We start from the raw sequence: 20,932 nt of genomic DNA, 5'->3' as shown, positions 1-20,932 counted from the left end.
GAATGTAATCCAAGATCAAGTGGGTAGCTCTTAGTTGTCCGTCTGTGTGGATAAACACCTCGACTTTCAAGATTTTGTCCAAGCTTTACTGGTTCACCAGATTGAAGTTGGGAACAGGAGCTTTCTTATTTGCAAAACCATCAAGAGAAACAAAAAAACATCATTAGCAAAGGACAACTCAAGTCAAAGGAATTTTCAAGTACAAACACAAACAAAGGAAAAAGTAAAGGGAGCAACTTAGAAATTGTAAACCTAGACCTAGAGCCCCACCTAGTTTCCCTTCTCTTGTCGGACAGGAGAGCCCATTATGCCATTCCCTTGATATAATCAAGAAATACTTATTTAGAGCTTTATTGGAATCGGAGAGCCATTGGATAAGCCTGACCTCGAGGTACCTAGATTTTAGGTAATACCCCTGCCTCTTTAAGTGATGAAGGTTGTAAACCCAATTGACATTGTGGTGTGTGAGGTTTAAGCTCATTCTCTTGTTAAGGGCATCTACACTACCTAAGATTCTGAACATGTTGGGTGTAAACTGGGTGGGAGCTAACCTATGGGTTCTAAGGTAGTCCTTAGTAACTGTACCTATAGGGGTTCTCATTCCTCCTATAAAGGCAATCATGGGGATTACTACTTCTCCCTTTTGCCTATCTTTATGCCATTGCTCATCCTTACAGTACCTAATGGCTACTCCTGGAGGGATCCTATACTGAGCCCTAAAGTTCTGTAAACCCTTCTCAGAATCTACTATAGGGGCGAATTTACCCATTCTTAAGGAAAGTTTGGAGGAATTAAGAAGATAAAGAAAAGTAAAAAGAGCCGAGGAGGAAAAGACACAAAAAAAGAAGAATGTATGGAAAAATAATGAGTAAAGGTTTAGGAAGACTTATAGAAAGAATAAAAATATCATTGGACAGGCTTTTGGTATTTGTAAAGGCACGAGTGAGTTGGGAAAGTTTGCAGGTTCAGAGTATATGCGCTAAAATGAAATGAATGCTAAAGTGAGATGAGTGATTGATTTGAGTAGTACTTATATCAAGAAGGGAGTTAAAAGCGGGAAAATTCCCGCTCGGTTCCCAGCAAAATCCTCAACCGTTGGATTCACATCATGTCGTAGAATGTAGGAGATGGGGAGCTGTAAAAATTTAATAAAGACGCGTCTAGAATGCCGAAGCACTAGGAGCGTGCCTTGGGCAGTTAAAAAGGCGTCTTCACAGTTAGAGGTGGGATGCGATGAGCACAAAGCAACTACAGTGACATCGAAATCCTCATTTCTCCCCGAGGAGCTAGAAAGAAGAATTTTGAGGGGCTATTATAGGGGTGATAGGCCCAGGGATGCATACATATTGGGCCAGGGGCCTAATCCGAGGACGGGTAGACACCTTCCTAAGAGTTCATGTTGGTAAATGAAGAAATTAGTTTTGGTCATAAGGGCCCATGAGGGTGATCCAAGGATGAATGTCTCCTCGGCTACTTAAAGCCAAGGTTCGAATGGGTGGTCTGCTGCCTAGGGGAACGTTCTAGGAAATTCTGTTGATACGAATAAGCATTATAGAAACATAGGACAAGGGAGAGTCCTAAAATATCTAAGGATAAAGCTACTACCGTTACATTGAATGCTATGTAGCTAACTTTCTAGCTGCATTAATATGGAGAGGACTCTTGAACAGTGCTACATTGGCTATCTCAACGCACAAAGGGCTTGAGAGGATGTCCAATGGGACAAAAGCTCAAGTAGTAGTTTGGATGGTCAACAAATAGAGGGCCAAGATTGTCTAAAGAGAACTATATAATGATAGAGACCTTCTATGGAGAAAAGAGGGGGAAATAAAGAGAAAAACACTATAACATCAAGAACTGACTTTGTAATTAAACTTGAAAGAAATATATTAGAACCGATCTCCTCGGACTTTGCTGATGACGATTTTCTTTAGTTTAAACTTGTTTATCTTCATTCTCTCATCATCAAGATTTACATTTTTTGTTGTTTGATTCATTAAAACTCAGTTTTTTAATCCATCATCTACAAATTTATTGTTTTGAGTTTTTTGGACCTAAGTTCATTTATCTTTAAGATTAGAGATTCAAATATAGCTCTTATGGTAACAAAATAACTTTATAGTAAAATAATTTTAATTTTTCATTTTATTGCACCCTTCACACTAAACACTGCCCAATTAAATATTGTTTCAATTATTTATTCACTTTCTTTAATTTATAATATTATTTTACTTCCTCAAGAATCTCAGACGGTGTGTCAGTCAGATACCCGCCCTCTTCTTCTTCTTCATCATTTCCACAATCCTTTGAAGATTTAAATTACTTCACCAAATATTCAGACACAAAAACCCAAAATATGGGTTTTAGATTCCACAATCTCAAATCCCTATACAGAACTTCAATCTCAAAACTGTCACACACCAATTCCCACAAGAACAAGAAATTCCACCCAAACCCCATAATTTTCCAAACTCTGAATTCCCATCTCCATACTCTCTCCGACTCTGACTCTGAAAACCACAAATACAATCACCCAGTTTACAAAATCCCCAAAAGGTGGCATCTGGGCCATTCCCACCATGGCCATGATCAGGAGGAGCAAAACCAACAATATGGGAAGGAGGGTGAGAATATATTCCGGTTGGGTCTAGCTGCTGACATTGGTTTGGCTACTGGAAAAGCCTTCACTGGCTATCTTTCTGGTAGCACTGCCATTATTGCTGATGCTGCACATTCTGTTTCCGATGTGGTAAACTTTAAAGTTTAAAGCTTGCCCATGTTTTGTTTTTGTGTTGAATGGTTGATATTGTTATTAATTTTTGTTGCTTTCCCATGTTGTTTGTTGTGGTGAATTGCTGGAGCTATGGAATTATGTATGTTGTGCAACTTACTATTAAAAAAAAAAAGGTGGGTGATTTATATTATTGCATAATGAAATGTTTGTGTGAGCCGGTAAATACAGAAGATTATTTTTTGTTTTGTAGTTTTCGTAGTTTCCACTTTAGAAACAAATAATCTGACCAAGAAAAAAAAAGGAGGCAAATGTTAATAGCATTGCTAGTTTTCAATTATCTTTAACATCGTGTTTGTTTCGATGGATATCATTTTTCAGAAAATGTTAAAACGTTAGGAGCAACAACAGCAACAGCAACAACAACGAGCTGTAATCCCAAATTTTTGCAGCCGGCTATGGATCCTTAAAAGAACATAACATATCAAGGGCTTTTTTTTTTTTTTTTTTGGGGGGGGGGGGGGGGCTTTTAAGAAGTGAAAAACAAGTTTCACCACTCCCTTCATTCATTTGTGCTGTCAGTGCCACCACCACCTCTACCACACCACCATCATGCCATTTCTGACACTACCATCAGCTACACCTCCATTGCTACTACACCACCATTGCTACCACCTTCAAGTGTGGGTTTGTTGTCAATTTGGTTCCTGAAGTTCATATTTACTATTATCAATGGAGCTTTTCCTTCTAAAAGATATTAACCTTACTTTTGTTAAACATGAATCGACATGTCTTATTAAAAAAAAAAAGTTCGAACCCCCAGTTGGGCAAGTTGGTACCTCGCCAAGTAATGCTTGGGGGGGGGGGGGGTGTGGGTTTGAGCTGCTGGGGTCGCAGCACAGATATTGTGTAAGTATTTCTAACCATTTCAGAAGGAAAAAGAAAAAGAAAAGGAAGTGATATGCATTTGAGTTGAAATTGAAAATGACATTGTCTTAGTGAAATTCCATTATATATGTGTGTGTGTGTGTATTGAGGAAATGGCGAAGTTTGCCATTTTCTCCAAAGTTTTTATTATATTATTTTAATGAGAAGTTTCACTAAAATTTTCAACCCATGTGCATGTGACTTTACATTTAATGGTTCAAGGTTAATGAATTTGGAAGGAAAAGTTGCATTGATAATAAATACAAACTTTGGAGAACAATTTACACAAGTTCAAGCTCCAGGGCAGGGATCAAATTGACAGAAAACCTATATAAGTAATGGTAGATATCACTTATCTCAAATAGACACATTAACAAAGGGACCATTTAATGGTAAGGTTTAACTATTCATATAGACAACTGTACTAACACTCGGGTGCATGTCCACTGTTATTTTGAGATTGTTGCCAAAGTAGGTGTTGATCTTGCAAAACCATGTGGCTTAAGTGTGGCCTTAATATTGTTTAGCCGAGCTTAAGTTTATTGCCTATATTATTAGGTGTTAGATCATATTCATTGGAGTTAAAAGGCACTGTGAATAGGTTTACAATTCTTTGAGGCAATGGAGAATCACATTTAATTTCCTATGTGCTTTTTTCTATCTAGGCCCCTCACCATAAATTGATGATCAATGTTTCAATGTATTAGAGATGAGTAGTAAGCATGGACATGGTAATTGCTAATTTTTATTTTACATTAAAATTAGAGTATGCTAGGATCTTGAAAGATTGCAAATTTCATGAAAAATGTAATTTCTTGATTGTTTGCTTCTTTCTTTGTGTATATCCATTATGATGCTCTTATATTGTCATCATTGTATTTTGTATCATTGCATCATGTTAACGAGCAGCTCGATTTTGCATAGCTGATGTGCAATTTTTATTTCCTCAATTAGTTGTTAGTTGTTTCAGAGAAAATTTATGCATCAATGTCTCTTTGTATCTTAATGTCTATTTCAAGATAATGACATTTACTTCATTTACTTTTGGTAACCATCATCATATCTTTTTATGTTGCAGGTTCTTAGTGGCGTCGCTCTATGGTCATATAAAGTTGCAAAGGCTCCAAAAGACAAAGAACACCCATATGGTCACTCTTGATTTGTACCTACACGCTACTCCATTAATCTCAATTTATGTATATATAGCAAAATGTTTTATTGCCATTTGCTATTGGTAGTTATTCGTGTAGTAAAATATGATAGAGACCTTTTCTCTTGGCAATGCTTCCGCAATTATACAATAGTTTTTCTTCCTTGCTTTTCTTTCAGGACATGGTAAATTTGAGACTCTAGGAAGCCTTGGAATCTCTTGTATGCTTTTGTTAACTGCTGGTGGCATTGCATGGCATGCTTTAGAGATTTTGCTGGTATGACTGCTTTTCCTCTCTCTTCTCACTTTGATTCAAATTTAGGTCCTCTGCAACTTAAACATAAATCTCTATAGGAGTTAAAGGGACTTCAAATAATTTTAATTGTGGAAAATTTTTAGAGTTTGAAATGAAATCTTGATTCAATTATGCAGGGAATGCTGTCGTCACATCCTGAAATAGTTGATCGGTCATTTTCACATGAGCATGTGCATAGCCATCTTCATAGTGGACACCACCATGGAGTTGAAATGGATCATCCCATCCTGGCTTTGAATATGACTATTGTATCCATTTGTGTAAAAGAAGGGTACCAAACTTGTTGATATCTATTAATTTTTGAACAATTTCTTGCTCATTTTCTTTATTTTAATAAAATATATTTAGTTCCATTGGGCATTTTCTTAATGTTATAATTATTTGGACGGGTTCCTATATTAACAAAAGCCTTAACAAAACCATTTAGGCTGTTTAGATGAACTTTGTTTTTCTATTTGTCACTTTTCATGACCACATTTTCTTTTAAATTAAAAGCTGTTAATTTCTTAATCAATTTGCATCTTTGACACCTTGTTTGCCTTGTCATTGCCCTTGTTGAGCTTCAAGTTGAAATATATCATTTAACGTTGGTGCAATTAGTGACTCCTCTTGTGAATAATATCAACTGGTTCTTTGTCTTTAAAGGTGTTAACGTCACATCTATGTGTTGACTGTTCATTTCTAACTTTATGGAATTTCTCTCTGTTTGAGTGTGTGTGTGTTTTGTTGTTGATAAATCTCTCTGTTTCTGTGTTTCAAAACTATCCATTGACTTTGTTTTATATTTTTGTCAATGTTATTCCCATAGGCTTTATTGGATAACAAAACGGGCTGGAGAAAGACAAGGCAGTGGGCTGATGAAAGCAAATGCCTGGCATCATCGTGCAGACGCTGTTTCATCAGTAGTTGCTCTCATTGGCGTTGGTAAGGAGCACTGCCTCTTATAATGAATATTCCGTTTGGTATTAGTAAAGTATAAATCTGATATTTTGCTAATTGTTCTGTAGCTGATTAGTTTAATTATCTTTACAACTCTTCAATACCTACAGCAGTAGTTTGGACGACACATAATTGAGTTCAATTGAGGTCAATAGTTGTTGCAAAATGTGTTTATTGTGTGTGTGTTGTACAATAGGAGACACTGCTGGTTTGTATAAGTGGCTTAATGTTTCGCCTTAAGAGTACCATATTGGTCCCTTAATACATGAGTGAAAAACCTTTTATAGTTGATGGTAACAATACTACAACTAAAGGGGACTTGATTAAAGGTCACTGGTGCTGCTTGATATTTCTATATTCCATCCGTCATAAGTGCACAAAAAAAAAATTGATCAGTACTGTACAATATCAGAATCTAATTTTTGTAATGTGGAGAAAATCTGTTTCAGTGATTGAAACTTGGAAGGGTCTGCAATTTGTCGAGGCAAGTAATACCATAACTCATGATAGATATTGGTATTTCTGATAGAAACTGTCACAGATGTAGGTTATATGTCTTCAAAGAAAGCATGAGCGGATTATTTTGAAAGGAAAATTCAGAGAGATTATAAATGTAATTAATCTCTGTATTGCTTAGGCAGCTAATGAAGTTGACCCACTAATAAAAAAAAGTTAATGAAGTTAACCTTTTCATTTCACTTCCTCTGTTTCAATATGGTGTGTTTGCTGATGCTATCCTGTGATGTTTTGTGCCAATCCTGCTCTCTTTTGGGTTCAATATCCAGGGAGAGTTACTTGTTTATTATATTTTTTCTTTTGTTTAAATATATATATTGTTTAAAATGGATCTTCTAACATGCTTATCAAAATCCATCTGTGGTAGATTGGAATTCGGAGAAATGACAAGCGATACAGTACATCGCACTATTTTGCCTTCTGTCTCCAAAAATTTTTGTGGTCTTTACAAAATTTTCTTGGAAACCTGGTGCTGTTCAATCTTGTGAAATTCACTAACCTGGTACCATTTATCTACACCTTAGGAGGTTCTATTCTTGGAGTTAAATTTCTAGATCCCCTAGCTGGAGTTATTGTCTCAGGCATGATCCTAAAAGCTGGGCTTGAAGCTGGGTATCAGAGGTATGTTTTTAATTTTACCATGGCAATATCTGCGCTTTTCACATTGTTTCTTGCTATGGACTTTCAGTGTGCTATTTGGACTGTCAAACTTTAGTTTGAAGAGGTCATACTTGTTAATTATTAGGAAAAATTATTTGGTAGCCAAAATATGTTTAAAACCTCGAATCTCTGCATCTGTATCTTTTTGTCAAAACTTTTGAATGGTTGCATTGTTTCCCATAGGGTTAGATTCTTCATGCTTTTGTGTAGCCTTTTTAATTGGACAAATTTTGGCTGTATCTCTTGAAAGTATTCAGATAATTGTTGGTGGCCATACAATCTCCTCTCTTCAGTTTTCTTGCAATTTATGAAAATCATTTGAGAGGTGTAAATGGCTGGCAAACCATTTCACTCACTGTTAAGATTTGTAACTTATAATCCCACTTTAGTATGCTGTTTTATCAAATGCCCAATTATCTTTAAATGTTGAAAGAAGGTATATACTGTGCTTGACTAAGTATAAGAAAATATACTTTTAATAAGTTCAGCATGAATGTGATGAGTTCTTTTGGTCCAACTTTTAGTGTTTTGGAGCTGGTGGATGCTGCAATCCCAGGGGAACATTTGGATTCTATTAAACAAACAATACTTCAAACTGAGGGTGTCAAGGTAAGTTTCAAATTTGATTTATACAGTTGCTGGAAAAGTTGTTGGTATTCCTTGATCTTTGACCTTAATTTGATTATTTGTTTTGTATGGGCTATAATTATATATTTGTGGTTACACTTTTACTGGTGGGCATTGTGTATTACTACATATGTTTGAGGTTAGAAATATGATTGATTCTTTAGTAAGTGTTCACATCATATTGGATTAACTTCCTCCATTTGTTTATGAAACTTTCAAATCTATCTGAATTTAGATTGAGCCTAATTGGATGATAAAACAATTTGAATTGTCACTAGGCACGTCAGCTTTGTCCCTAGCTTGGTTCAATGAACTGGTTGGTGCAATGTAATGGTGGCCGGATGGTTATAATAATGTTTGAATGGATCTGTCTGCTCTCTCTCTCGTAGAGGATTCTCTGTAATAGTTTGTTCAAAATATAACGAAACATATGGAAATCTATGATATTTTAGAGCAAATAAAATCCTTGTTTAGATGTCACTTCAGAACTCTTTGAACACACATGTGAAATAATTGCTTAATTGTTTGTTTGAAGTTGCACGTATAAAAAATTGTATGAAGTTCAGAGTAATCGAACTCTTACAAGCTGACTACAGGTTCCAAAGAATGGTACTGCAGATTATTTTTTCCAACATAATACTACTAATATTGATCACAGTTTGAATTGGAATGGCCTCTAGAACTCCTACCATACCTATTGAGGATTAATTTCTTTTACTTATTGAACTTACTTTGCCATCAGTTTGCCCATTTCTGTTGATATTTTCAGTTAGGATAATGCTTTCTGAATATGTGCTGACATTGTTTATAGGGATGCCATCGGATGAGGGGAAGGAGGGCTGGTTCATATCTGTATCTTGATGTACATATTGAGGTTGGTTCTCCTAATTATTACAGTCTTTCATGCTTTATAGTTTATAAAGCTGGAAGTTTGAACACAAAACTACATGTATGATATTGGCAATCATATTAAGTGCTACTTTTGCTTGCAGGTTGACCCTCTTTGTAGTGTTAGTGCTGGACATTACATTGGTGAAAATGTTCGTCATCACATTCACAAATCCCACCCTGAAGTAGCTGAAGTTTTCATACACATAGGTATACTGATTGGTTTTTTCATTTTCCTAAATTCTTCCAGACAAACTATAGAGGCTGGTGTCAGTGGTCTGTAAGTTCTGCAGTAGCAATGAGATTTTGGAATGAAGAATAGATGGATGTTAATGTCACCCAACTGATCTTTCTTATTTGGAGATGTATTCTAGCTTGGGGGTCACCCAAGTGTTTTTTCCCCCTATCTTTATATGCCAAATGATTATAGAGGTCATTGGTGGTGATTGCATCATGGTCAAAATTTTTATTTTTATTGTAGAGAAAATAGAATTAGTACTCTAGTTCCTCTTCTCATTTTTATGTTGGCCATACTGTAAATATCATATAACAACCAGAAGCAATAGAGAAAAGATGCAAATTCACAACTAATTAAGAGCAATGTCTAATGTTTGATCTGCCATATGCCACAACCAATCAAGGTATACAATTACATTGAAGAAGTCGTAATATCTATTTAAGTATGCTTGCATATCTGGCTAATAAAAATTTGTCATTTTATCAAATTTTTTTTTTTTGATTCTCATATATCTTTTTACTGCATGTTATGTCCTCATCACTTGTTCTAATTCCTTGTAGATCCTGCAATTTCACAAATCTCTGCAAGTATAGCTGACCAGCAAGAAAGTTCTAAGGGAACCATGCAAAATATAAATATTCCTGCAGAGGATAAAGACATTGAAGCAGTTGTTTCCAATGTCATCCTGTCAAGGTTTCCTGAGGTACATTTCTTATTGGAGTCATTTTATAAGTTTCTTGTCAACTATGCTTTACTTTGTAATGATGTGATGATAGATGAATTCATTGGAGACCTATGGGCTCCACTCTCTGTGGTTTTTGAGCATTTCATACTAGCATGTTCTACGTTTATGAAGTTAGTAAATTAAGCTAAAAACTATCAGGTGGCCCTTTACTTTTGTTTAGCTCCATTGTTTCCTTTCAAAAAGAGCTGACAACATTTTTATATAGTTTGAGTCATATTGAACATGAATAGTACAATTTGAACTTTCTTTGAATGGTTTTCGAGTCTCATGCCCACTTATAGGTGCAACATATAGTGATGCACTGATGCTGCTTCAACCCATGTCTGAGCTAGAGGCTTTGGTGCAGGGTGTTTCCAAAACCCATGGTTACATAGTTGGAAGTTGGTGTTGAGATCGTAGAGTAAATCAGGGTTATGTTATGACTTATGAGCATTAAATGATATTTGGGTTCTATTTGTTGCACCATTTCAAATGTGCTTTAGTGGGGAAAAGTACTAGTAAAAGACAGCTGCACTTGCAGTTACACCAAATATGTTACATGAAAATGACAATTGTGACTGGGTTTCAGAAAATGGTTGTTGAGCGCGTAACTCACCACTTGTTGCAAGGCAAGCTTTTACTCCAAATTGAGGTCTCTATGCCCCCAGAAATGTTGATACGGTAAAGCTTGTAGTAATCCAGCCTTAGCTATTTCCTTCAGAATGATGTTATAGACGCACTCCAAAATATTTGATCGTTTCTTTTTCTTAATCCCAGGGATGCAAAGGAGATGGCAGAAGAAGCAGAGAATGAGATTTTGAAGGTAGCTTCAAATATCATTCATGTAAGCATTCAGCTACGTTTGGGGCATCCAATTCCACAGTTGAACCTTTGAATAGCAAGAGTGTCACAGTGGAAAAAGACACAATCTCTAACCTAGATTAGTTAGGGACAAGTAATAAATAAGAATGCTGAAGCACTAACATACTATTATAGACATCTATTCCTCAGGACAAAAGGGGTATAGTGGGGAAGAAAATTATGCCAAAATGAGGTGTGACAATCCAGAGAGATTTAGTTTATTTGGAATTGTTTATTTTGATAAATATTTTACCCTGCTGAGGCAATTTTACATGTAATCTGTTCATTTCTTTCACATACTGTAGAGATCCAATTCCTGTACTGAGGGGACGTTTTGTTCACCTCCAAGCTTGTTAAAAGTCCATTTTTAACAGGTTAAAATGAAAATTTTAAGTTTTTGGTTACATGTAATGATGAGTTTTGTTCAAATTGTGCATTTTCTGATTGATGGGTTCGTGATTTTCGTTCATAAATTTCATAATACGCACAATTCACTCCTTGGATTAACTTGAACTGAGTACCCAATTGATTTGGCTGCTGTGCCAATTAATTAAGCTTTGGAACAGTTTATCTAATATATTTTGTTAAAAGTGTCCTTTAAAAAGTTGTACATAAAAGCTAATTCATCTTGTACATTTGAACATTTAGCAAATAAAATTACTTAGATCATTAAAAAAAAAGAAAAAAAGAAATCATAAGGAAAAGGTTTTATCTGTCTAGTTTTAACTTATGAGCGTGGTGCAATCCACTATTTTTCTACGCATTCTTTTCTTTCTAGAAATTAAAGATGTATAAAGTCAGGCTTTGAAATCTAATTTGAGGTATTATATTAACTAGTTCTTGATCTCCTCTCTTTTTAATCTTCTACATTCTTTTGTTTTACCTTTTACCACTTTAGCAATTGTCATTTTTCATTCTCCAATCCACTAATTTTGATTCAAAGAAAAACCTCACAAAGTCATAGATTACTGGTTTTTCTGTAGCAGAACGCCTAAAATATTCAGTAATCATGTTTTTCAATTGGTTTCCCGAAAAATAATTTACAATTAATCTTCCACCTTTAATCTCTGACTCAAAATAGAAAATTCCAGGCTTTCGATCTGTTTTACTATTTGCATTAGCAGCCCATAGATTTCACTCGCAGTCGCAGACAACCTTTGTCTTCTACTCTGCTTGTTCTAGATAGATTTATTATTAACTACTAGTTATTACCTTATTAATAATAGAGAATACAAGTTTTATCCTCTCATTCCCCAAATCAAAAAGGCAAAGCACACCTTTTTAACATAATGATAGAGGTTACATAATTACATTGCAAATTTTTGAAAAAGAATAAAACTTAAACACGATTAAAAGCATTTGCTATATAACTCGATTAAAAAAAAAAGTATCAAACCCTTTCTAAACAATATCAAAATTTCCATTAAAATTAAAAAAGAAAAGAAAAATTCTTGCCCTTTCAAACGATTGAGGTGTACAATTGTGTATATCATCATCATTAAGAAGATATTATAAAATTACCCAAAAAAAAAAAAATCAAAACAAATAAACAAAAAAAAAAAGAAAAGCAAGAGAGAAAGAGAGAGCCATTGATCAGATAATTGTAGTCTGAATTGTATTTAGTCGACATCAATATCTTCCGAAAACAATCTCATCACGTCAGTAGCTCCGAATCAGATTTTAACAAAATACCAAAAACCAATAAATATAAAAAACTTTGCTTTTAAGATTTCAAAAAAAAATCGAAACAGAAATAGGAAAGAGTGAGAGGGGCTCAGAAGGATCCATTGGTAAAATTTTATAATCAAAGGGATATTTCCCCTCAGAAAATAGGTAGTTTTTTCAACATCACTGCCCCCCTTTTACCACATTTTCCTAATACAAACAGTGATAATTCCCTAACCAAAAAAAAAATATAAACATGAAATTGTGAATCAAAAAATATAGAACAGAAGAGAGAGAGAGAGGAGATTGGTAGGCTGATTGTAATTGGGGTTCTGAGGTGAGTATATATAGGAGCTGATTTTCTGAATTAGGGTTAGGGTTTTAAGTTTTGCGATGGCTTTGGTGGCGCAAAGCGGCCAACTTTCTATGTTGAATTACAAAACTACCCCTGGGCTTCATTATGGGCTTTTTAAATTCTTTTGTAGGGTGGCCACTCTACTCAGAAGGCCTTAACGAACGTATAGAATTTTGGGCCTCACTCCTAACCCACTCAAGGCCTCCGATTGCAAGACCTACTATTTTTATATATATATATATATCCCACTTTTGCAGTGGCGTTTGCATTTTGCTTCAAGCACACGTGTCACTTAAAAAAAATTCAATAATAATAAGAAAAGGAGATTTAAAACCTTGAATATCTCAATTGAAAACATTAAAAAATGTCAGTTGAGTATAAAGGTCTTGTCCTCCCACTTGTTAGTATATATATATATATATATATTTTTTTTTTTTTTGGGGTTGAGAATGCCCACTTGTTAGTACTTGGTAGTATCTTGATTTCTTTTTAATCTAGTTCTACACCTCTAGAGCACAAAACATACTTCAAATTGTACCTTAAAAAAAAAATTAAGTACTAAAATATTTTCTTTTATTTTAAATTAATAAGGATGGACTTATGAAATTTCCTTTGCTATTTTTGTCTCTAGCATATTAGTGTGCCACGATATAGCATATGGTCTAAATTGCACCTGAAATACCTCTTTTTTTTTTTTTTTTTTTGGTTATTAGGTAAGGTTGTTGAGAGGGCTTAACTCTAGCCTTTAGACATGCTCTTTTACCAAGAAGGGAAATGTTAGTTGATTTAAAGGCTATTGGCACCATATTGACTCTTCTATTAGATCATTTTTAAGTAATGGTCTAAGGTTACCAAATGAAAGAAAGCTCATCATCTTGGTCCTATAGTCCATTGTTATATTTATTTAGTGACCTAAAGCGAAATACATTTTTCATGATTCTCTCCCTCTCTCTCTCTCTCTCTCTCTCTATATATATATATATATAAATATATATAGACAATCCATCACCGCAAAAATTGCTTTTTCAATCTTATCTCTAAATTTATTTTCACGTTCACATTTAACGAAATTATTTTATTTTACTTTTTATATAATATTTTTTTTAATGTAAAATTGATGTGAAAAATTCTATTATCAATTTGAATTGATGTGAATCTACCTTGTCTTATGAAGTTTGAGGTTATTAGGTAATTCTATTGTTAAGTGAAACAGTAATAGTACCTTTGATAAATTAGATTCTATTGTTCTATGTTATTGCATTTATTTTATTATAGTCATATTATAATTTTCTATTTTAGATAATGTTTCTTGTAAATATTTTTATTATAAATGTCAACTAGAGAATATGAATTTAGATATGAAAAACTTAACAAAATAAGAATAAAAAAAATCTATTGAATCTAAAAAAGAATTTATAGATAAATTTGTTACTAGTAATAAATAAAATATAACAAAAATTTAATTGGTTATTTTTAAATTGTGGGGAACAAGAATTTAAATAAGGTACTTGTGCACCGAGGAGTCCATTATTGTGCTGAGGAGGCCACACATTCAAACAGTAAGGTCACGTCAGTGGCACGTTACTAGAGGAGGTCATACTGTAGAGAAAGAGTTTTGAGGATGGGGTTAGACCTGACATGACCGAAGGGATGGTGGCTACCACCACATTTAATGCATCCCACCAAACCTCCTAATTGCATTTATGTGGAGAAGACCTTTGAATAATGCTGCCTTGGTTGCCCTAAGTCACAAGAGGTTTGGGAGGTATCTGATAGGACAAATACTCAAGTAGTGGCCTGGACGATCAACAAATGGAGGACTAGGATCATGTAAAGGGAGCTATATAATGTAAGAAACCCTCCAGGAAGAAGGGATTGGAAAATCTGTAGAGAACACACTGTAGCAATAAGAATTGAAATTGTATCTAAGTAAAGATTTTATACAAGAATATTCTCCTCGAACTTCGCTGAGGACTGATTTCTTTACTTTAAACTTGTCTTCTTTACTTTCTTAATATCTTTGATTCATTGTGCGTGTGGCATGATCCATTGAGGTCTAGCTTTTAAGCCTATTATCTACAAATTTATTGTATTGGGCTTTTTGGACCTAAATCCTTTTATCTATTGGGTTCAGGAACCAAAACCACGCCCTTAAATAAATAAAAATTGGGAAGGGTGGATTTTAAATAAGAAAGTTTATAATATAGAAATGTAAATAACAATTATTTAATTGATATATAAATATAAGAAAATATTTTAGTTAAAATTGTTGTTTTAGGTTTCAAACTTATTGACACGTAAATGCTTTATTTTTCTTAGAGGTTGTTTGGAAGCATATGCCTAGCTTAATTATATTGGCTAAGGCTAAGCGAAGAAAAGATAAACAAAAGATTTTTGTTAAAAAAGAACAGGCCCATGTACTTACAAAAAAGATTCAAGTAAAAGGTTCAAATGAGCATGTCACACAATGAAGTTTGGCTGTGCTTCAATCCTCCTAAATTTTCATATTTTAAACAATACATTCTTGTGAAGATCATTCTAGATACCCACTAAATCTCACTCTTTTTCGCATAGTTGCTCCCATACACACTCTCAAGGAACATCCAAATTCTTAATAATGATTTTTTTTTCCCTTCATTTTTTAAGTCTTCCAAACAGGCATAATTTAAGATTAAAGAGGAGTTGTCCAAATGGATCTTGCATGAGAACCACTTGAATTCCAAAACCAAGCTCGTGTTTCACAATGGCTAAATTAGGTATAGAAACCACTTTAGCCCATCACCACCCTTCATGCAACATCATGGCCAAATTAAAATATTTTATCCTATTCTTAGTATTCCATTTTATATTTTAAAAAATTAAACACACTATTTATATAGTAATTAGTAGAATATAAAGTGGAACAATAAGACTGACGGATTTTTATTCCATCATGGCCATTCTTGATATGTGTAAGAACATGTTTTTTCCATCGACATGCAGATCCACAACCATAAAAACCTATATATATTGTTCAAACATCCCAAAAAGGCTTTCCAATTCCTGAATCCCCATGTGTGAATTGTTGCTGGAAATGATTCATTATTGGAAACCTTTGCTGCCTTATTGCCTCCAATTCCAACCTTTGTCGTCGTTGCTGCTGTTGTTCATGCATATTCACAGGCCTTGACCCGCCAATCCCCATGAAATCAACTGTAGTCCTATCACTTCCTCTAAAACTTGATGGCTCTGTCTGGCTCAGTTCAACAATGGCTTTTCCATGTATCAAACTAGAACTAGTACTGTTCGCTTTTTCTATGTTCTTCATCATGAATCCTTGGTTCATTATCATTTGGCTAAACATAGCCATATCATTAATTGTAGAGCCACCACCAGTACTAGTAGTAGTACTACCAAAGAGTTGTGAGATTTCTTGTGGGACTTTCTGCAATGGCTCCTGGTTGATGAATGCTCCACCATTGATCCCAACCATGTTTGATTGACCAGGCTGTGGTTGGAAGTTATCATATGAGGCATTAATATTATGCTGTTGAATGGCACTTGATGAGTATGGTGGTCTAATAGAAGAAATTTGGTCATGATTAACAGCCATGCTGGCACTAACAAGGCTGTTTTGCATCATAGGTGAGTTTATAGTATTATTGCTTGCAGTGGCACCCATTTGTGCTGCTTTCTGTAACAAAGCTGTTGCTGACATGTGAGCTGACCCAGAGATTTGGCACCCATTTTTATTGTCTTGGAGATAATTTAAGCCAGAGGAGCTGTTGGAACTGAGATGTAGGCTTGATGAAGAGGAAGTCTTTGGACCAACAAAGAGAGTACCTGAGCTTGATGATAACAAACCTCCCATGTTCATGGACTTAAATGGAATTGGGACTAGTTCTTGGGGGAGGGATTTGAGCGGGTTCTTGGGGTCAAAGTTGTTGAATTCAGATGTTCTAATGGATGTGTTTGTTGTGGTGTTGATAGGCATAGATGACATCAGCTCAGGCATTTGGGTGTCTAAATTTGACCCAATGTTGTTGTTCATTAGCCCCTGGTTTACTTTGTTGTTTTCTTCTGCTAATGCATCACAGAAAGCTCTGTGGGTGACAAAGCTATCTTTCCTGCACACACAGGAATTAAGAAGTGGGTTTGCATTAGGTTTTTGTTGTTTATTTAAATATCATAATTTGAACTACTAAAGTGTAATAGACAATTATATTTGTATGAGAAGAAAGATAAAAACTTTGAAGTTAAAAAACTAAAAAGCAAGGGGGGAAAAAGCTCATAAAAAGAAGCACAAAAAAGGGTACGTAAAAAAGTCAATCAAATTGTCGGCCATTTCCAAATCTCCTTTATATGGGAAGCTACATGAAACTATGATACTTTAACCTAATTAGTGAACATAGCCACATATATATGTACCAGAAAAATTAATCTTGTGGCAGTTTTCTCAACAAGCTAAGAAATTAACACGCAAAAACTACATAAGAAATTCACTTGATTTCCTATACCATATATACTAAGTGTTGTACTTATTTGACATCCTAACATTTCATGCACATGCAGTATGTAATTCAAGAAAATATTGAATGCGAACCTGGAAAAGATGGTTCCACAATCACATTTGTATTCTCTAGTACCACAGGTCTTTTGATGAGCCTTCCAATCCGATTGCACAGCATATTTCTTTGAGCATTTGTCACATTTCCATTTCTTTTCTCCATGTTTACGGCTGAAGTGCTTTTTAATGCCAGTAAGGTCTCCTAATGCTCGAGCCGGGTTGTGGTGGACACATGATGGCTCAGGGCATGTGTAGACCCTTTTCTTGACCTCGGTGCTTGTCCTCTGCCTGAGCTTCCATGGGAGATTGTGACCTCTCCTGTGCAATTGAAGGTTTTGGTCCCTTTGGAACCCTTTGTTGCATATCTCACACACAAACCTGTTTGTTGCCATTAGTGTCGTTGGTGATAGAGCAACAACTTCAGCATTTGGATCTAAATTAAACCATCAAAATTAAATAATTAGCATAGCCATTTCGAATTCATCCAAAGTAGAATGTTGTTAGAAATACTCACTTAAAGAAGTACAAGAGTGATCCATATTAGTAAAAGTTGGGAATTTCAATTTTATTCCATGTACAGTATAATTTCATGAACCCATAACAGCCCATCACAGTTGGAAACAAAAAGAGAGAAACAAAAAGCGCAATCAAGCAAACAGTTGTCAGCAATTATTGTAATCTCAAGGCAATAATTGAACTTTTATTTTATTCTTTTCATAAATAAAAAATCAGCTTTTATATTTTTGAAAGGTAACCTCATAAAGAACAAACCCTTTTCTTTTATTCTCTTGAGCTGAATCAAACACACCTAACATGAATGCTTAAGTATACTGAAACATGCATAATTAAGTAACAAATCTGCACCTTATGTTTAAGCACCTACCTATTTGGTAAGCACCTACCTAACTAGCTACTAAAAGCACTTGTAAATGCATGTTTCAATTTCAGAACTAACTTAATTCAAACTAAGGAACTAGATATTAGCTTTAAAAACATGACTAAGGTTTGTGGGGGTGATGGAATTTGCCTGGAGTTCCTGGAAGATTCCTTTTCTTCTTGGCTGGTGGTTGCTGTTGGGAGGTAGAGCTATTGCTGTTGGCACCAGAAGGTCCTGAGCTTGAGCCATGGAGATGATTTTGTAGCTGTTGTTGCTGCTTTTCTTGAACAACTCCTTCCCCGGTATTTCCTGAAGAGAAGCTCCCTTCATCACCTGTAGCATTTGACATTTGAAAGAGAGAAAAAGATTGATATAGTTATAGATATTAATTTGTCTTTCTGTTCCTTTTGTTTTTTGTTCCTTTCTAAGCTGTTATTGTTTCTTTCTTCATTTCTTGTTGTTGGTGCTCTCACTAAAAGAAAAGGAAGGGTTTGTTTTTTGATGAACACAAAATAGGGAATTGGCTTTCATGAGAAGAAGACAAAAACCAGGGAATTCTCCTTCATTTCAGGTGAAGAAGGGAGCTATTTGCTGCCATAACACTGACATTGGAACCTGGTCTTCTTTGGCCTTATATAAATATATATAGTATGCATAAGAGACAATTCCTTCGCAATTGCCCCTAAATTTTTGGTTATTATTATAATAGCCACTCCATTTCACATTTTTTTTTTTTTTTTTTGTCTTGTAAATTATTTCTTAATTAGCATCTGTTATACAATAAGGGTTTGGTTATAAATCTGTTGGAGAGCCAAATAGAAGTATATATATATATATATATACTTCTTCTTTCTTCTTCTTTATTACTTAAAAGTCTTGAACCAAGTGAAGTTCAAAAAAGAAAAAAAGAAAAAATAATAGTCTGTTTGGTACATGTGTTTAAATACATATTTTCAGTTTTTAAACAACATTACATGTATTTCCACATATTTTTTCACCCATACATATTTCTAAAAAATACAAACAACGTTACTAAATGGCCCCTAAGAGTCTTGAACCTTGTGTTTTGTCTCTACTCCATGATATGGGATTGAAGAGGAAAAAAGCAAATATGAAGTCAAGGAGCTGCATTTGCAATTAATGAAGGAAATATTTTTTAAGGAAAACTAAATCAATTTCTACAGAATGTTGAATATTATTTGCAGTCTTGTGTTCCTTTGTCCAATCCATGGCCCCAACAAAGTGGACTTCTAACTTTACTAAAATTACTTTGTTTACCTAACCAGAAAAATGAAAAAAAAAAAAAAAAAGTCATAAAATGTTGGTTTTTTAAAATGCAATAAACTTGGAATAGTGGAACTAAATTAATTAATCTCTTAATTGACACCTTGTCATACACAAAGTGTTTAGAGTCTAGGGGGGAGGATTTTGAGCTGCAGGAATAACTGCATATTATAACTATCTAAAAAAAAAAAAAAAATCATTAACTGTCTCTAGCCTTTCTAGCAGAATAGTATTACTTTTCCTTTCCAAGGTGAAGGTATAGAATTAACCCATTGCAGGATAATTAATTGTGGGATTAGGATTTTGATAAAAAATTACTTCAGCTTTATTATTATAATTATTCAAAATAATTGAGATTTTGAGTTTGCAAGAGTTAAGCATTAACACCTTGAAAACTTTGTGAGGAATTCATATAACATTTTGTGACACCACTAGACCAAAATAATAATAATAATCATAAGGATAAGGATTTGAGCCTAATTATGTTATATTAACCATTCATTCTTATCAAATGTGAGGCTTTACTATGTTTAACTAACTACACTATTCACATGTGAATTTTTCCCAAAAAAAAAAAAAAAAAAATCTCCATTTTATTTGTAAGCTTTCTACCTAGCCACTTGTGATTATACTTTTAAGTACTTTCCCCCTCAAATGAAAGACCTGTTCTTAAAAATCTAGGTGCCACTGATTACTATTAAGTCTAATGCTCACCAATATAGTACCTTTACTCAACCATGGGAGCCTTGTTTATTTATTTATTTATTAACAATTAATCAAAGCGCTACACATTAGTAATAAGTCTAATGCTCACCAATAAACTGCTTTTACTCAACCATGGGAAGAGTGAACATGTGGAGTCTTACTTTTATAACATGGAAGCCACCAACCTGCAAAATTACCATGACTTACCATTTATAGATCCTTTACTTAACCATAGGTTGACCTAACATGAGAGTATTCCTCATTCTACTTTAGTGGGAGTCGCTAATGAATACTTTCTCTGTCAAATTATCGGCTTTAATATCATTTATTGGAATTTTGGGTTTGACATTTGTTAGTATTGTTTGTGAGAGTCTATGAGTTTGCTTAGTGAGATTTGATTTAGAGTTGTTGTAATCCATATCATTAATAGTGGAGTTGGTCAAATCACATTAATATTATTATCTTGTATAATTGTTTTATTTTATTATTTGTGAGCATGCACTTTGCTAGCTAGTTCCAAATTATAACAAACTGGTATTAGAACTTAAGGTTGATCTTGGTGAGAAGGTGTATGATGCATGTAAGAAATTTTTGTTCAAGATGCACGCGTAGATTTGACCTTTGTCATGGAAATGATAGTTGTCTTAAAAAAGATTGCTTGGATTGAGGGGGGGGGGGGGGGGGTTGTAATCACGAAACAGAAGGAAAATTGTTTGATGAAATTTGAGTGCTGAAATTTCTTGGAAATGGTATAGAAATTCCTATTTGGATTTGATTTAATTCCTTAGCGGAAGGAAATGGTTTTCACTCATGTAGAAGACAATGATTTTCCTTAATATGGAAGGAAATAGTTTCCCTCTTTAAATAAGTAATTATGTATTTCTTGTCATTAAGGAAGAGAACTAGAGCCTTATAAATATATA

General features: G+C 34.3%; 2 protein-coding genes and 2 non-coding genes across 5 annotated transcripts; 1 reads left to right on the top strand and 3 right to left on the bottom strand.

Annotated features, from left to right (window-relative positions):
• The first annotated feature begins 2,224 nt into the window (after window positions 1-2,224).
• On the top strand, window positions 2,225-10,983 carry LOC112003937 (metal tolerance protein 2). 2 transcript variants are annotated; one of them, XM_024036164.2, is made up of 12 exons: window positions 2,225-2,749; window positions 4,737-4,806; window positions 4,988-5,085; window positions 5,241-5,395; window positions 5,933-6,048; window positions 7,104-7,200; window positions 7,764-7,848; window positions 8,678-8,740; window positions 8,859-8,964; window positions 9,553-9,695; window positions 10,306-10,397; window positions 10,494-10,983. In XM_024036164.2, exons 1-12 carry the CDS (start codon window positions 2,357-2,359, stop codon window positions 10,609-10,611), a joined length of 1,536 nt encoding a protein of 511 aa, XP_023891932.1. In that variant the 5' UTR covers window positions 2,225-2,356; the 3' UTR covers window positions 10,612-10,983. The 2 variants fall into 2 exon arrangements, with proteins under 2 accessions (XP_023891932.1, XP_065616850.1); XM_065760778.1 differs by lacking the exon at window positions 2,225-2,749 and adding an exon at window positions 2,770-2,907.
• Window positions 10,984-12,164: 1,181 nt separating this feature from the next.
• LOC112003943 (small nucleolar RNA Z155) lies at window positions 12,165-12,242 on the bottom strand. Its single transcript, XR_002882042.1, has one exon. It is a non-coding gene; the product is annotated as a small nucleolar RNA Z155 (small nucleolar RNA).
• Window positions 12,243-12,343: 101 nt separating this feature from the next.
• Window positions 12,344-12,438, bottom strand: LOC112003942 (small nucleolar RNA R41). The gene has a single exon (XR_002882041.1). It is a non-coding gene; the product is annotated as a small nucleolar RNA R41 (small nucleolar RNA).
• Window positions 12,439-15,495: 3,057 nt separating this feature from the next.
• Window positions 15,496-18,654, bottom strand: LOC112003929 (zinc finger protein GAI-ASSOCIATED FACTOR 1). The gene is made up of 3 exons (XM_024036153.2): window positions 18,171-18,654; window positions 17,180-17,576; window positions 15,496-16,703 (listed from the first exon to the last, which is right to left on the bottom strand). The coding sequence occupies exons 1-3, from the start codon at window positions 18,367-18,369 to the stop codon at window positions 15,611-15,613; spliced, it is 1,689 nt and encodes a 562-aa protein (XP_023891921.2). The 5' UTR covers window positions 18,370-18,654; the 3' UTR covers window positions 15,496-15,610.
• Window positions 18,655-20,932: the final 2,278 nt, after the last annotated feature.

The sequence above is a fragment of the Quercus suber genome, unplaced genomic scaffold (genome assembly GCF_002906115.3).
Source record: "Quercus suber isolate HL8 unplaced genomic scaffold, Cork oak 2.0 scaffold_381, whole genome shotgun sequence".
Taxonomy (NCBI): domain Eukaryota; kingdom Viridiplantae; phylum Streptophyta; class Magnoliopsida; order Fagales; family Fagaceae; genus Quercus; species Quercus suber.
This window is presented reverse-complemented; position numbering and strand designations above follow the sequence as displayed.

Bases quoted from the DNA above. Each gene is read 5' to 3' on its own strand.
- LOC112003929 (XM_024036153.2), bottom strand. From the start codon at position 18,369: ATGTCAAATGCTACAGGTGATGAAGGGAGCTTCTCTTCAGGAAATACC. The intron at 17,577-18,170 runs GCAAATTCCATC...GGTTTAATTTAG, and splicing joins GAATCTTCCAGGAACTCCAG to ATCCAAATGCTGAAGTTGTT. The intron at 16,704-17,179 runs GTTCGCATTCAA...CTGTGTGTGCAG, and splicing joins TGTGGAACCATCTTTTCCAG to GAAAGATAGCTTTGTCACCC.
- LOC112003937 (XM_024036164.2), top strand. From the start codon at position 2,357: ATGGGTTTTAGATTCCACAATCTCAAATCCCTATACAGAACTTCAATC. The intron at 5,086-5,240 runs GTATGACTGCTT...TCAATTATGCAG, and splicing joins ATGCTTTAGAGATTTTGCTG to GGAATGCTGTCGTCACATCC. The intron at 5,396-5,932 runs GTACCAAACTTG...TTATTCCCATAG, and splicing joins TCCATTTGTGTAAAAGAAGG to GCTTTATTGGATAACAAAAC.